Genomic DNA, 15160 nt, shown 5'->3' with positions numbered 1-15160 from the left:
ATTAACAATAATTAAAACAAAATAGAAATCTTAATTAGCTATATCCTTTATAAGAATAACTCAAACAACTCACTTTAAATAATGTGCAGCAGAACCTCCTTACATTAAGAAAAGTGCAAAACCATATAAGTTCTTTACAGGTTTCTTAAAAGGAACACCAGCCTGTTTACTGTTTCCACCATATAAGTGAGTATCAGTATCTGCACTGGGGGGGGGGGGGGGGCATCAAGTAATCACTCAGCTCAGCTTTGATTTTGTCCTCTTGTGACTGGGGGGGGGGGGGGGGGTGTGAATGGAGGTCTTAAGATCTGCTTCGAACAATATAGACTACAATTCCCATGCTCCCACGGACTGCCACGTGACTATCACATGTCCCCGGTCAGCCAATCCTGATCGCGCTCATCGGCTCCGGAGTTTTGATTCATTTCAGCCGTGTTCGATTCAGTGAATCTTAATTAAACTCTTCTGTTCGTGTGTCTCGTTTTGCCGATCGTGTTTGCGCTCCTTTTTACCGAATCTAACCGTTACCGTGTATGACACTTGTTGTCTTCCGTTTACTGTATTAGTTTTCGCCGATTTTGTTTCCCTGATTTATATTCCGCGAGCGTCTGGTCAGTTTCTGCTTCGTGACATGTCGGTATTTTAATTAAAATATAAAGTATGTAAACGATCGCGATTGTCACATTTCTAACATCGGGTGAAAACGTTCATTCGAATTAACCGAATTAATCGTGAAAATCGCCCAGCACTAGTTCTATCTACCTACATTACGTCATTATCACTATATAGGTAATATATACAGCACTGGTATTAGTGGAAAAGTAATACAGAACAAAGATGCACGTGTTATTATAGGATGAAATAGTTCTGCTGTTGTATTAAAGTACTAATGAACCATCTTTACTGCGGTATCTACATTACAGCCAAATCTCTATTGGTTAGCACATTATGATGTCAGCTAAAGTCACAATGCGGGCTGTTGTAGCCTAGTGGTTAATATACTGGACTAGTAATCAAAAGGTCGCTGGTTCACGCCCATCCACTGGCAGGTTGTCACTGTTGGGTCCTTGAGCAAGGCCCTTAACCCTCAATTGCTTAGACAATATACAGCAAGTCCTCGGGTTACAGCGGACTCGACATACAGCGTTTCGTGGTTACGTCGCCATCTCCTATACATTTATTAAGAAAGTCTTGTTCCGTCATTCCGACGTACGGCGTTCGAGACGTAAAAACAAAGTTCGCACGGGAACTATTTGGCGAGCGGAGCGGACGAATACGTCGTCGCGCGGCGCTATACGAGGAAGACGGCGTTCTTCATACTGTGTATGTGCTCCATGTGAGTGACGTAGATGCTTATGTAGGTGGGTTCCGTAGGAACGGATCTCCCACGTAAGTCGAGGACCTCCTGTATCGTCACAGTCCTGTAAGTCGCTTTGGATGAAAGCGTCTGCTAAGCTAACGTGTGCGTACGCGCTCATACCTACATCCGTACCTATACGCAGATGTCACCCGGCTCTGAGATCATCACCGAATCATAGCCAAGAAACCCTCAGACCCCGGCGTCGACGTAAAGATTACAACCCGGAGTGGAACAGGAACGCTCTTCAGGCGTTTCGCTCACATAGACTCGTCTGAGCTTTTATTACAGAAATCATCCCATCAAGAATTAACCGCCTGGATTAATGGGGCATTGTCGAGTTGCCTCTGGCTCCTGAATGGGGTCCGGGCTCCGGTCTGTGACGTCACTCTGAACGGCTGTAAAATGCTGTCAGAGTCACGCTTAATAAATTACGAAAGGGCCGGGAGCTGCATAAGAAGGAGCGGGGCAGTGAAGTGAGACCGGGTTTTGCATAGCTTATAGGGCTGAGGAACGTTCTGGATGGTTCTAATGGTATTAAAGGCGATGGGCAGAGCCGGCAGGATCAGTCTGAGGAAATTAAGGAAGGAAAGGTGAAGCAAGCAATCTAATCCAGTCTATGCATATTACTAGGGATGTAACGATACACTCTACCCACGATACGATGCGATTCACGATACTGGGTTCACGGTACGATTTTTATTTAACCTAAAATTAAAGAAAAATGATGACAGTTTCCTTTCATTATTTCTCTTAAAAAAAGAAAAGAAAATACTACATTTGGCCGCTCAGGTGGCGCAGCGGTAAAAACACACGCTGTTCACCAGAGCTGGGATCTCGAATACATCTTATTGAATCTCGGCTCTGCCTTCCGGCTGAGGCTGCGCGGCCACACGAACAACGATTGGCCTATTGTTCAGATAAGGGGCGGGATTAAGCCGGATGCGGACTCTCTCTCAGACTAGTGCGATTACGACCTCTGCTGGCTGGTTGGTGGCGCCTGCACGGAGACGGAGATGGGAAGGGAGTGCGGTAGAGGGTGTGGCCCTCCGTGCACAGCGCTGTACTGCACTGCACTCGTCAAGTGTAGGTGATAAGACGTTCGATTGCTGTGCACGTGTCGGAGGGGGCGTGGAGCAGCATCGTCCTCCCCAATCAGGAGCAGGGACCAGCATTAGCGAGAGGATGATTGACGGGCAGAAATTGGATGCACTAAAGTGGGAGAAAAAGGGAAAATAAATACTGTATTTGTGATTATCTTTTATTTATCTAAATAATGAACGCCCTTTAATGTCTGAGGTAGGTACAAACTAGGCAAAACAATTTTGAATTAAGCCCAATTTGGCTGAAAGACCCCGAATCTGGCAACCAGGCGTATAGCGCCAGTGACGTCAACCATATACAGCTCACGGTGTTTTACACGGACGACTTTCACTTTTGCGCAGCGTGTTTAACGCCGTGTGCAGGTGACGTGAAGAATCTGAGGGCTGCGTCCCAAATATCTTAAACATAAACACAACTTAACAGGACTTGATCCGGGTTCTTTTTGCGGACAGTTTAATGAACGCTACGTATTTGGACACGTTCGCCGCTCCTGCGGACTGAACGTATCGGTTTAGGACGCAGCCGAGATTTGATAGCGCGGACTGCAAGATATAGAGAGAAAATAGCGAACAGGAGGAGACTGGACAGAGAAAACCACAGAAAGTTTGAGATCATTTTAAGCTGATAAAACTAAAACTCAGTAGAACATCCACACCATCAGAGCGTCGTGTTTACTTTACTCATGTTTACTGACTTTACTTCGTTTCAACCACCACAGGCTTTTATGAAGATTTAGGCAAACACACACACACACACACACACACACACACACACCAGTTCTACCTCATCTAGAGACACAATCCTGACAGATTTTTATCCCCCTACAAACGCCACAAAACCTCCCAACAAAATATTAAAGCTTTATGTTCTGCGTGAGCTGTAGCTGAAACTTTGAGTTTTGAAAGTTGCACAAATTACAGGCTTATGTTCATGTATTTTTGTTTATTATTATTTATGACTTGATGACCTGATGTTTCAGGTTGCCTGTTTACATTTTAAAAGTAAACTGATTTATTTTTGATTTATTTATTTTTGCATTTAAAAAATGTTAAACTGTCCTGTATGCAAGGAATACAAATGTACAGTTTGGTTTAAGAAACATGTCTTATTTAATCTAATATGTATTTGTTTTTGCTCTTTGTTAAAGCAAAAGTATTTCTTATCCGATGACTCGATTAATCGCTGGAATAATCGATAGAATACTCGATTACAAAAATAATCGATAGTTGCAGCCCTAGTTATGACTATTTATTTATTTTTTTATTTATATATTTATTTATTTATCTTTATTATTTGGGCTATTTTAAATGGCAAGAATCTGTCGCAAAAGTGTCACTGAAATTACTGAAGCAAATAAATACGAGCAAAGCAAGTTCAATAAGCAGCTGCCGTACTTGAGGATTTTATGCAAATAAACGTGGCTTTATTTACCCGGACACGTCTCAGCTAAGCCTATCGCAGTTGCTTTTTGCATTTCAATATGCAAACAAGGGCACTGACACAGATTCAGCGAAGTGATGGCACCGCGATACCGCCGCTCGGTCCTGCTGGTTTCACTGTCGCTAATCCAGGCCGACTGTCTTTACTGTAGTATTTACAGTCGGATTGGATTGAAAGAAACACTACAAAATTTTATATACATTTTTTTTTTTTTAACGCACCAGCTGTGTGTAAATCGGAAAGCATGTGTGCTAGGAATAGATTTTAATTCAAAAGAGCTGCTGCCAGCCAGATCTGGCCTGGTTACAGACGCTGCACAAAAGGACCAAGTTGAAAAGGGGGGAGAGAAAAGCTCCGAGTTCTGACTAGAAGGAATTAACAAACTTTGGTCGTAACATTAAAACCACCTCCTTGTTTCTACACACACTGTCCATTTTATCAGCTCCACTTACCATATAGAAGCACTATGTAGTTCTACAATTACTGACTGTAGTCCATCTGTTTCTCTGCATGCTTTGTTAACCCCTTTCACCCTGTTCTTCAATAATCAGGACTCTCCCAGGACCACCACAGAGCAGGTATTATTTGGGTGGTGGATCATTCTCAGCACTGCAGTGACTGACATGGTGGTGGTGTGTTAGTGTGTGTTGTGCTGTCCACTCACTGTCCACTCTATTAGACACTCCTACCTAGTCGGTCCACCTTGTAGATGTAAAGTCAGAGACGATCGCTCATCTATTGCTGCTGTTTGAGTCGGTCATCTTCTAGACCTTCATCAGTGGGCACAGGACGCTGCCCATGGGGTGCTGTTGGCTGGATGTTTTTGGTTGGTGGACTATTCTCAGTCCAGCAGTGACAGCTCATACCAGCACAACACACACTGACACACCACCACCATGTCAGTGTCACTGCAGTGCTGAGAATGACCCACCACCCAAATAATACCTGCTCTGTGGGGGTCCTGACCACTGAAGAACAGGGTGAAAGGAGGCTAACAAAGCATGCACAGAAACAGATGGACTACAGTCAGTAATTGTAGAACTACAAAGTGCTTCTATATGGTAAGTGGAGCTGATAAAGTAAATAAAGTGGTCAGAAGAGAGTGTTATGACGGTAAATTGCACAGTATTTATTTAATAATTTTGCTAAACTCTTTCAGGTTGTGAAACGAACTAAATACGAGCAGAAACAACTACAGTCAGTACAGGAACCTGTGTGGTACTTTGTCCTTCAATCCAGGAACACAAATGAATGGAATTACAACGTTAAATAATGCCACAAACACAACAGATCTAAACTGCAGCTCATACTGTACCAAACAAATGATCAGATTCAGATCTCCAACAATGCAGTCCAAGCGCAGTTTAATAAAATACAATACAATACAATACTGATTATTCATCCGATTATCTGCCAGCAGACCAGAGCATTTTGTACTTATCATTCTTTAATAATGACGAACGAATCCACTGCAACTACAAAACTCACGCAAGGTACACAATACGATCCAAATCATCACATTTACATATGTATTTAGACTTATTCTGTGTACATTAGGGACCTGTAGGCTTGAAATGACCTTTCTCAGGCCAGTGAAGAAATGAAGAGATGAGAGATATGAGATATGCAGTGCAGTGCCAGTAAAGTGCACCATGACACAATGCACTATTATGCTGTATTATGAGGAAAAGAATAATGAAGAAATATGAAGGGAATAAATGACCATTTAACATTGAGAACTATACTGTATATACCAGGAGTTTTAGTGGATCATGGTGCTGTCATAGTAGTAGATCATCATATAGGTTGTTTTAAATAAATGTAATGACACCATTACACCATGAACCATTAAGAGGACTTCAGTACTGTATAAAGCAACTATACTAATAGTGGTAAGTCTCCAACAAGACAGTATAACACATTAATGATGTTAAAATGAAGAAATACTAAGAATTTAAAGTGCTGTATAAAACCAAGCAATGAATATAAGCATCAGTTAATAGTTCTACAAAAGGTAGAAAGATATATACCATATATTTTGGTTTAGGGGGATAATAATAATGTTTGCAGCTACTTTAGACACCTGTATGGTACTTTTTATCCTTGATAAAGGAGAAATAAAAATAAAAGGTGTGTGTATATGTATATACTGTATATACACACACGTAGTTAATAGTAAATAGAACATACTGTGAGTCTAATGATTACATTTATGAGCAAGATAATAGCTTTATCAGCCAGTCAAATGTGCAAACAAATGAAAAACAAATCAAATTAAATTCCTGGTCCATATTTGATGGTATATTTATATTGTAGATATCCAATTACTACGCTAACCTTATTCTAAAAGTGCAGGGAATAGAATAAAATGTAAAATGTGTGTGCAGTTAATCTAATATTGTGCCTTCATGTTAAATAAATACATATTAAGCCATATTTATATATAAATTATATATATAGTCTGTTAGTAAGGGAAATGCAATATATAGTATGCAGTATACAAGGTATTATTGGACATTTTGGCTTTTTAGGATCATGTAGCTGTCCAGGTCATCTTTTACATTCTGGACAAGCTACTAAAGGATGAAAATTATATTTTATTTGAGTTATATGATATATAAAAGGTCTAAGTGAGGTTTAGTCTGTACCTGGTGGTTGGTCCATCTCTATGTAAAATATTAATTCAGTGGAATATTGCAGCATGACATCAGTCGGATCATCTTCTTTCTCCGTATTCCACACTGTGTTGTACATTTTCTTCACTGAAGAATGACACTTAATCCCCGTCGATTATTAAATTCTTATTAAATCTTGAACATATTAGAAAAACGACACAGAAGAGAAAGTAGAAACCAGCTCTACTTATCCACTCTGTCTCACCTAAAACCCTCTTTCATTTCAAGTGCAAACCTTAACTTCATGCCGGACAAACCATTCCTCCGGCACAAAACGGAGGGGTGTCGACTGATCACAACGAGTCACGCAGTACCGAAATACGGCTTTTACTAACGTTCCAATCGCGTAAACTTGCTTCACACGTGTATCAGCTGCAACCTGAAAAACGCGTGTGTGGTTTTTGATTTCCATATTTGTTTTAATACATTAGTACGCGAGTGACATCATACTAGAACACCCCTCTGTCATGAAGTCGAAGGTATCGCCCCAAACCGGTCTGCATGCCTGGCTCAATGAGAGCTACGGTGTCTCAAAACCATATCACGCTCACTACATAGTGCACTACCTATCGACTAGTACCTACATTAACAAATCAACGATCTAAAAGCCTATTTTTGAATGTTACGCTAACGTTAATCTTACATTATCTTTTTACAAACCACACACTTGAAACGGCATGAATTACTAAGGAATAAAAGCTCACTTAAGTACTTCGTAGGAAGTTAGAGGATATTTGGAACACAGCCGAGCTCTGTCGCTAAAGTAAAAAAGCCCCTTTTGCAGCCGCGTGTTTCTCACGGACCAATGAGAAGAAGGGAAAAACGCAATTCAAGCTCCGATTGGTCAGCCAGTTACTAAGAGGAACGGGTCACAAAATCAACGTCTTGTATAAAGAAGCTTCCCCCCCTTATTGATTAATGCATGTAATACTCAATAGTCGTTTTATCCTAAACAATGACCCCCTAAAATAAACCCAATAAGTGGGGCAAGAAGAGAAAAGTGCATCTATTACACCCTTGAACAACTGACCAATATTCAATAAAACCTAAAAGTATGCACTCATTTGTGAAGGACTTGTATGCGGTCATCTTCTGTCCATAATTATGTGTCCATTAATCCAACCGCCCAGTCGAACCCATTTATCATATGTAAGACTAATACTTGTGGAAGGGACGACAATGATAATGCAACACCATCTGCTTTCTTTGGCGTTTACTTTAGCCATTACCTCTACATACACTCAGGGTGACCATACGTCCAGTTTTACATTTACATTTTGGGCGGCACGGTGGCTTCGTGTGTAGCAAGAAGGTCCTGGGTTCGATCCCCAGGTGGGGCGGTACGGGTCCTTTCTGTGTGGAGTTCATGTGCATGTTCTCCCCGTGTCTGCGTGGGTTTCCTCCGGGAGCTCCGGTTTCCTCCCACAGTCCAAAGACGTGCAAGTGAGGTGAATTGGAGATGTAAAATTGTCCATTAAACTTGGACATTAAACTTACCGATGAACTGATGAATCTTGAGTAATGAGTAACTACGGTTTCTGTCATGAATGTAACCAAAGTGTGTAAAACATGACGTTAAAATCCTAATAAATAAATAACATTTACATTTTCAGTATTTGGCAAACGCTTTTATCCAAAGCAACTTACAGTACTGTGACAGTATACTGTCTAAGCAATTGAGGGTTAAGGGCCTTGCTCAAGGGCCCGACTGTGGCAACCTGGCAGTGGTGGGGCTTGAACCAGTGACCGTTCGATTACTAGTCCAGTACTTTAACCACTAGGCTACAACTACACTAACAGTTTTAGGGCGGACGGACCATCTCCATGTCCACAGACCGGCACAATACCTGGACGGACATGTATTTGTCCGTCTTTGGAAGCTGACCGGATGCTCGTAACAATCATAATTAACTTGCCTATTATTGGTGTAAGGACATTTCAAAATAACTTCAAAATATTTCATTGATTTTAAAGCCTCCACTTTCTGTGAGGACGTCCACCACTTTATTGCGGAACGTCCAGCCCCGAAATGTTAGTTAATCACTAAGTTCTATAATAACTGTTTACACTGTCATCATGCCAAAACAAAACCAATGTAAAGCTCTGAGTGGTCAGCTCACCACCCGTTCATTTCAGAAAGCAGAAGATGGATTTCATAGAAGATGGATTTCATGCTTTTTGTACAAAAGTATCACAAGTTGACTCTAAATGTGGTGAGTAGAACATTCATGAATCTGGCAATTCTCTAGTTTATTTGGTTGCATCACAATTATATAAATGAAGGTGTTAATTCTGTGTGCCGTAGACACCTGACTACCCACCGTCATGCCATCCTTTTCGGGTCTGATTATGCAAGTGGCCACCCTACAAACACTACATGGCCAAAAGTATTAACTCCTCTCCTGATTTTTGAGTTCACAGTAGACACACACAGTGTGAAAACATTGCATAAAATAATGTATAAATTTATAAATGATGTGTGTTACATTTCATGGCAACAGTTTGGGGAATGCAGTTGCCTTTTTCAGCATGACTGAGTTTGGAAAAAATACAGTGGCCTGCACAAAGCCCTAAACTTAGCCCCGTTAAATACCTTTGGGATGAGTTGGAACACTGTTTCTGAGTCAGGCTTTCTCATCCAGCATTAGTGCCCGACCATACAAATACTCTTTGACTCTTGAATAGGTACACATTTCTTCAGACAGACTTTAACATTTCCCACAAACACACTACAAAATCCAAATACCAAGAGTTCAAGAGAGTTCAAGAGAGTTCAAGAGAGGCTTTATTGTCATTTCAGCCATATACAAGTACATATTGAAACAAAACAACGTTCCTCCAGGACCAGGGTGCAACATCAAACAAAACGTGCAAGACAATACAGTACACACAGTGCAGATAAACAACAGTACAATAAATACAAAAGACATTTCTAATCTAAAAAAGTAATTAAAGAAGACAAGACTAGAGACAAAAAAGGTGGAGGCCTTTATGGTTACAGGTGGTGGAAACACAACATTATTTTAATGCCCATGGTTTAAAAAAAGATTTCAACAAGCCAATAGTCAGAAGTCCATATATATTTAGTCCTATAGTGTATGTCTAGTTAATATTTTCAAAAGCAATATGATTAGTGTCTGAAAAACTAAAAGTGTGGACCTAGACACTGGGTTGGCAGATCTGTCAGATCTATGCACCCTTACAGATAATTATGTGTATCTTCATAGACTGTGTGGACCTTGACATAACATACAGATCATCTATTAATGAAGGACTCAGAGGAGCTTCCAGATGGCTCGTGCGTGCCACAGACTCTTCCTGTCAACTGTGTCAGACTCGCTTAATTGTCAGTAACTGTGCCTCGCTTCAATGACGACAGATTGATCACCAGTCACAACGCTAATCCCTAATCCCCAACTGCATGCACAATTATAATTATCATACAGTCGTTTAAACTGTCCTTAATTCAAGGTTTAAAAGATGAAAATATAATAATCTGTACGTGAGACTTATAATCCATGTAAGATTATTAGAGTCTAATAAGTTGGACCAGCTTTTTGTTTGAGATGACGTGTCTCTTAGGGTTCAACCAGATTGTTAGTGGTTTGTACACTAATGCCACACATGCTCAGGTAAACACCGGGATTTGAATGTTAGGTGACCATAGAACCCATTTACAGAGATAAATGAAGTTTTCAGTGATGGTCTCTTAAACAAATAAAGGTCATGAATTGTGTCTGAATATTTCTACATATACACCGATCAGGCATAACATTATGACCACTGACAAGTGAAGTGAATAACACTGATTATCTCTTCATCACGGCACCTGTTAGTGGGGGGGATATATTAGGCAGCAAGTGAACATTTTATCCTCAAAGTTGATGTTAGAAGCAGGAAAAATGGGTGTAAGGATATAAACGAATTTGATGAGGGCCAAATTGTGATGGCTAGACGACTGGGTCAGAGCATCTCCAAAACTGCAGCTCTTGTGGGGTGTTCCCGGTCTGCAGTGGTCAGTATCTATCAAAAGTGGTCCAAGGAAGGAACAGTGGTAAACCGGCGACAGGGTCGTGGGCGGCCAAGGCTCATTGATGCACGTGGGGAGCGAAGGCTGGCCCGTGTGGTCCGATCCAACAGACGAGCTACTGTAGCTCAAACTGGTTCTGATAGAAAGGTGTCAGAATACACAGAGCAGCACAGTTTGTTGCGTATGGGGCTAGAAAAGGGGGACCAACACGATATTAGGAAGGCGGTCATAATGTTATGCCTGATCGATGTAGATAATAATAAAGATAATAAAGATAAATAATGAACTACTTGGACATTTGAGTAAATACATGCTACAACTAAACCAAAAGCTGCACAAATACACACATTATTACCACCAGTAGTAATAATGACGGAACATCAGTGTACAATTCTAAATTTCTAAACTACATTTCTTCCTTTATACTTTATATTGTTGTTTAGAAGATGTGCACATTTTGCACCCAAATGTAAAGACCACATTGTTTTAATAAAGTAATAATTCCTATTTAACCATCCAAAGGGTTCTCACCAAGTTCAGATGAAAGCAAAACCAGGCATTCAGCGGCTAATCAAAAAATCACATTGTACATTCTCTGACATCTTATTATAACTCATGTAATCTTTTTTATATACGCTGGCCAAAAAACGACTTTGATATGCAGCCAAAAAAGGAAAATACGTGTTTAGGTAGCTGTATGGGCTTTTTAAAATGCTTAAATCTGCCAGTTCTCATCTGCTTTCATTTTACATAGTAATTGTTTGTGCTTTATGTTTAATGAGTTGAATTTTCTCATTCCACGCTGTCTTAGTGCATGTAGATTTCTGACACTGAGCCAAAGGCCAGGCATGACTGACACAGTGGGATTCTAATCAGCCTACGTATAGTGTGAATGTGTGAGGAATAAACCAAAATAGTTCTGGCTTTTGAATGTAAACATGTTTGAAGTGATGAAGCTACTGGTTTAAGAACATTACTCTGTAACGACGCCGGACCATCATTACTTTTACAATAGTGTCTAGGTAAAAAACTAATTTACCCCTGACTGTCTCTGTTTGCATATATTTGCATATACAGTGGTACCTTGTAACTCAACATCCCTTAACCTCAAAATCTTTGAAACTCAATGCCCTGCATCCAGAAATTTGTACCCTTAAACTCAACATGTTCAGTTTTAGAAACATAGAAACACTAAACCTCTCTTAATTATTACTGCTCTGAGTTCTCTCCACTAATGAAATTTCTCACTCGTTTTAGTACAGTAAGTCACGTTAAACTTTGTGCACCGTCACACTTCATTGAAAATAGCGGTACAGCCGGCAAAAAAGTGATTTTGCCGCTTTTCATGTGAATGCGCCGGTACCGAACAGAATACTGTATTCCAAGATCAAGCATCTCCACCATTAAGAAGCATAATGAAACAATGAAGAAGTAAAGCTAAAGTGCAAGTTTATTTTAATGATTTTTTAACTTTTCAATTGTATTTAAGTGTTTTTATATTATATTTGTGTTATTTTCAGTGTATAAGTGTCAAAAACAACCTCATTATTTTACATTAGCCTCAAATATATGCAGTTCCACAGAACCATGGACGCATTAACAGGTTTTCCAAACATCCTTATGGGAAAAAATACCTTGAAACTCAACGTCTTTAAAACTCGACGCCACTCCCAGAACCAACTGGCGCTGAGTTTCAAGATACCACTGTATTTGAAAGGTTGATCATTCAAAATAAAAAAAAAATTATCATCCAGGTGCTTTATTTGCAATTGCAAATGAGGAATGTTTCTTTTTGGTTAGGAGTAGGGCTGGCACCAATCTGATACTCTGTATCGGTATCGGTCCGATATTGGCCCAAATCACTGGATCGGATATCGGACGAAAAAAAAAACGTGTTACCCGATCCGATACTGTTGCTTAATGTAAATAACACTTAATGTAAATAACACTTAATGTAAATAACACTTAATGTAAATAACACTTAATAAGGCCATTCAGAAATTAAAACACACTGATTTATTTCTACTTAAACTTTTAGCATTTTAAAAAATCATCTACTACAGCCACATCTAAAAACACTGTTTAACTGCGTGTCGTATAAAGTGTCTACAATTGGAAGATGTGGATGTCAATCAAATGCGATGAACCAATTAGAATTGACGCAGCATTGAGATTTTTTGTTGAAGTTCTGTCACGTTTTTAGATGATTAAAAATCAAAGCGGACTTATTAAAAAACTCTGCTGGATTTTGAAGAGGACGTCTGTGGCTAAACGGGAAACGGTGTAGTTTGTTTTATTTCATAACACTGATGGATTACTGGTTGAGGATGTGAGAGATCTCCAAGCCGGGACAGGATAGGTACAACTAATTGTTTCATTGTTATTGTTTATAAATAATATTTTTATTATTTATTTTATTATTTTTGCTGCCTTTAAGGTGTAGACTTGAGAGTTGACAGAATTTTATATTGAAATAATTTATTTGTTAAATACAGATAAAGTTGCACTTTAAATTAGATTTTAAATGTTTGTACGGTGCTGCTAAACAAGCCAAAAATGCTGCTAAATGTTCTGTGTGTAAAAGTGAAAATAAAAACAGCAGTTGTGTATAAGTGTGATGTTGTAGCTTCTGTATTTATTCCTTTAGAATATTTGTTACACAGTCTGAGCGTTGTTATTTAGATAGCTAGTTTAACCATGGTGCATTGAGACGTGTATTATTACTGCTTAGTTAATTGAGAGGAGAAATGACGGTATCGGATTGGTATCGGTATCGGCAGATACTCATTTTGCAGTATCGTATTAGTATCGGACATAAAAAAGTGGTATCGAGCCAGCACTAGCTGACCCCAGCCGAGGCCAGAGATTTCTACAGCTTTTGAATGTATTAGTGGGATGTTTTAGTGACTTCCTTGCATGCAGGGCACTACTGTGTAGATTTACCACTGGGAGTTTATTTCAGCTGTTCCTGAGCTGATTACAGAGATTATACTACTGTAGACTCGGGCTCTGTCATGTTTTTTTGTGCGCCCTCAGAAACTCAGTGAAATTTATAGGTTTAAGGTACAGATTGTTCCTCGGCAGTTAAACACAGACGTAGAGAAGTAACGACAGAGCCGAGCGTGGCTGTTGTGTGAGCGCTGCTCTCTCAGATGCATAATTCATAAAGTTTCAGAAATCTAAAAGAGCTAATGCCGTTGCTCTCCGACTGGAATGGCTGAAGGAAATTGGTTTCACGGTGTTGTAAATTACATGTGCTGAGAAAGATCGCCTTTTCACTTTTTCTGCTGAGCTCATCAGAACTGCACTGTTCTCTCCGTCACCGTCTCCGGCTCGCTCGCTTTATCTCGTCGGCTCTTTGTTTGGTAATGTGATATAAGAAAGTGCCGGCCTAAGCCGTACACCGCCTTCCTTTGGATTGCAGCTAGCAAAGGACATCTGGAAAGATATGGACGAGTCCTAATACGCCGACCTCCATCTGTTAACATGCACAGGAACAGAACAGCCTGTCCCACTAACCCTAAACGTAACCAGACTGCTTCTGCTGGGCTTGAAAAGTTTTCCTCTTCTGAGTTTCAGGGTTTCTATGTAATATCAGTTTACATTCGATGATCTAAAATAAAAGCCACTACAAGTAAACTGAACCAGAAATACCACCTTAAAAAGTAAACACATAAAAAGCAGACATATTATCGTGATTATTACTATACACAGGATTTGAATGCAAAGTGCCTATTTAAGTAATGTTACACAATATGCAATATTAGATGTAAATTCATGCAAAAACTGCTGTTTTAACTTTTAGTTTCTCTCTAGAACTACAAAAACAAAACCTAAATGTGTGACAGATTTTCTGCTAATAAATGGTTCACAAGAATAATAATGCAAGTGGTTGTGTGTTAGTGTTTGTTGTGCTGGTATGAGTGGATCAGACACAGCAGCGCTGCTGGAGTTTTTAAACACCTCACTGTCACTGTTGGACTGAGAATAATCCACCAACCAAAAATATCCAGCCAACAGCACCCCGTGGGCAGCGTCCTGTGACCACTGATGAAGGTCTAGAAGACGACCGACTCAAACAGCAGCAATAGATGAGCGATCGTCTCTGACTTTACATCTACAAGGTGGACCAGCTAGGTAGGAGTGTCTAATAGAGTGGACGGTGAGTGGACACGGTATATAAAAACTCCAGCAGCGCTGCTGTGTCTGATCCACTCATACCAGCACAACACACACTAACACACCACCACCATGTCAGTGTCACTGCAGTGCTGAGAATGATCCAACACCTAAATAATACCTGCTCTGAGGTGGTCCTGACCATTGAAGAACAGGGTGAAAGCAGGTCAAAAAGGTATGTAGAGAAACAGATGGACTACAGTAAGTAATTGTAGAACTACAAAGTGCTTCTATATGGTAAGTGGAGCTAATAACATGGACAGTGAGTGTAGAAACAAGGAGGTGAAAGAACACAAGGACAACCGTCTACGCTCCAGACCAACAAGCTAAAACCTTGGAGACTCTAAGTCACATGTGTCAAACTCAAGGCCCACT

At 40.0% G+C, this 15160-nt stretch overlaps 1 protein-coding gene across 2 annotated transcripts in view; it reads right to left on the bottom strand.

Annotated features, from left to right (window-relative positions):
* Positions 1-15160, bottom strand: part of pik3r3b (phosphoinositide-3-kinase, regulatory subunit 3b (gamma)) — a 287104-nt gene that overhangs the window by 48960 nt on the left and 222984 nt on the right. The window contains exon 1 of one of the 2 annotated variants that reach the window (XM_062998003.1): positions 6550-6725. The exons of the other annotated variant lie outside the window; for it this stretch is intronic. Coding sequence (XP_062854073.1) covers positions 6550-6655 — 106 coding nt within the window. The 5' untranslated portion in view covers positions 6656-6725. Of the gene's footprint in view, positions 1-6549; positions 6726-15160 lie in introns of those variants that run through there. 2 annotated transcript variants of the gene reach the window in all.

The sequence above is a fragment of the Trichomycterus rosablanca genome, chromosome 6, assembly GCF_030014385.1.
Source record: "Trichomycterus rosablanca isolate fTriRos1 chromosome 6, fTriRos1.hap1, whole genome shotgun sequence".
Lineage (NCBI taxonomy): Eukaryota > Metazoa > Chordata > Actinopteri > Siluriformes > Trichomycteridae > Trichomycterus > Trichomycterus rosablanca.
This window is presented reverse-complemented; position numbering and strand designations above follow the sequence as displayed.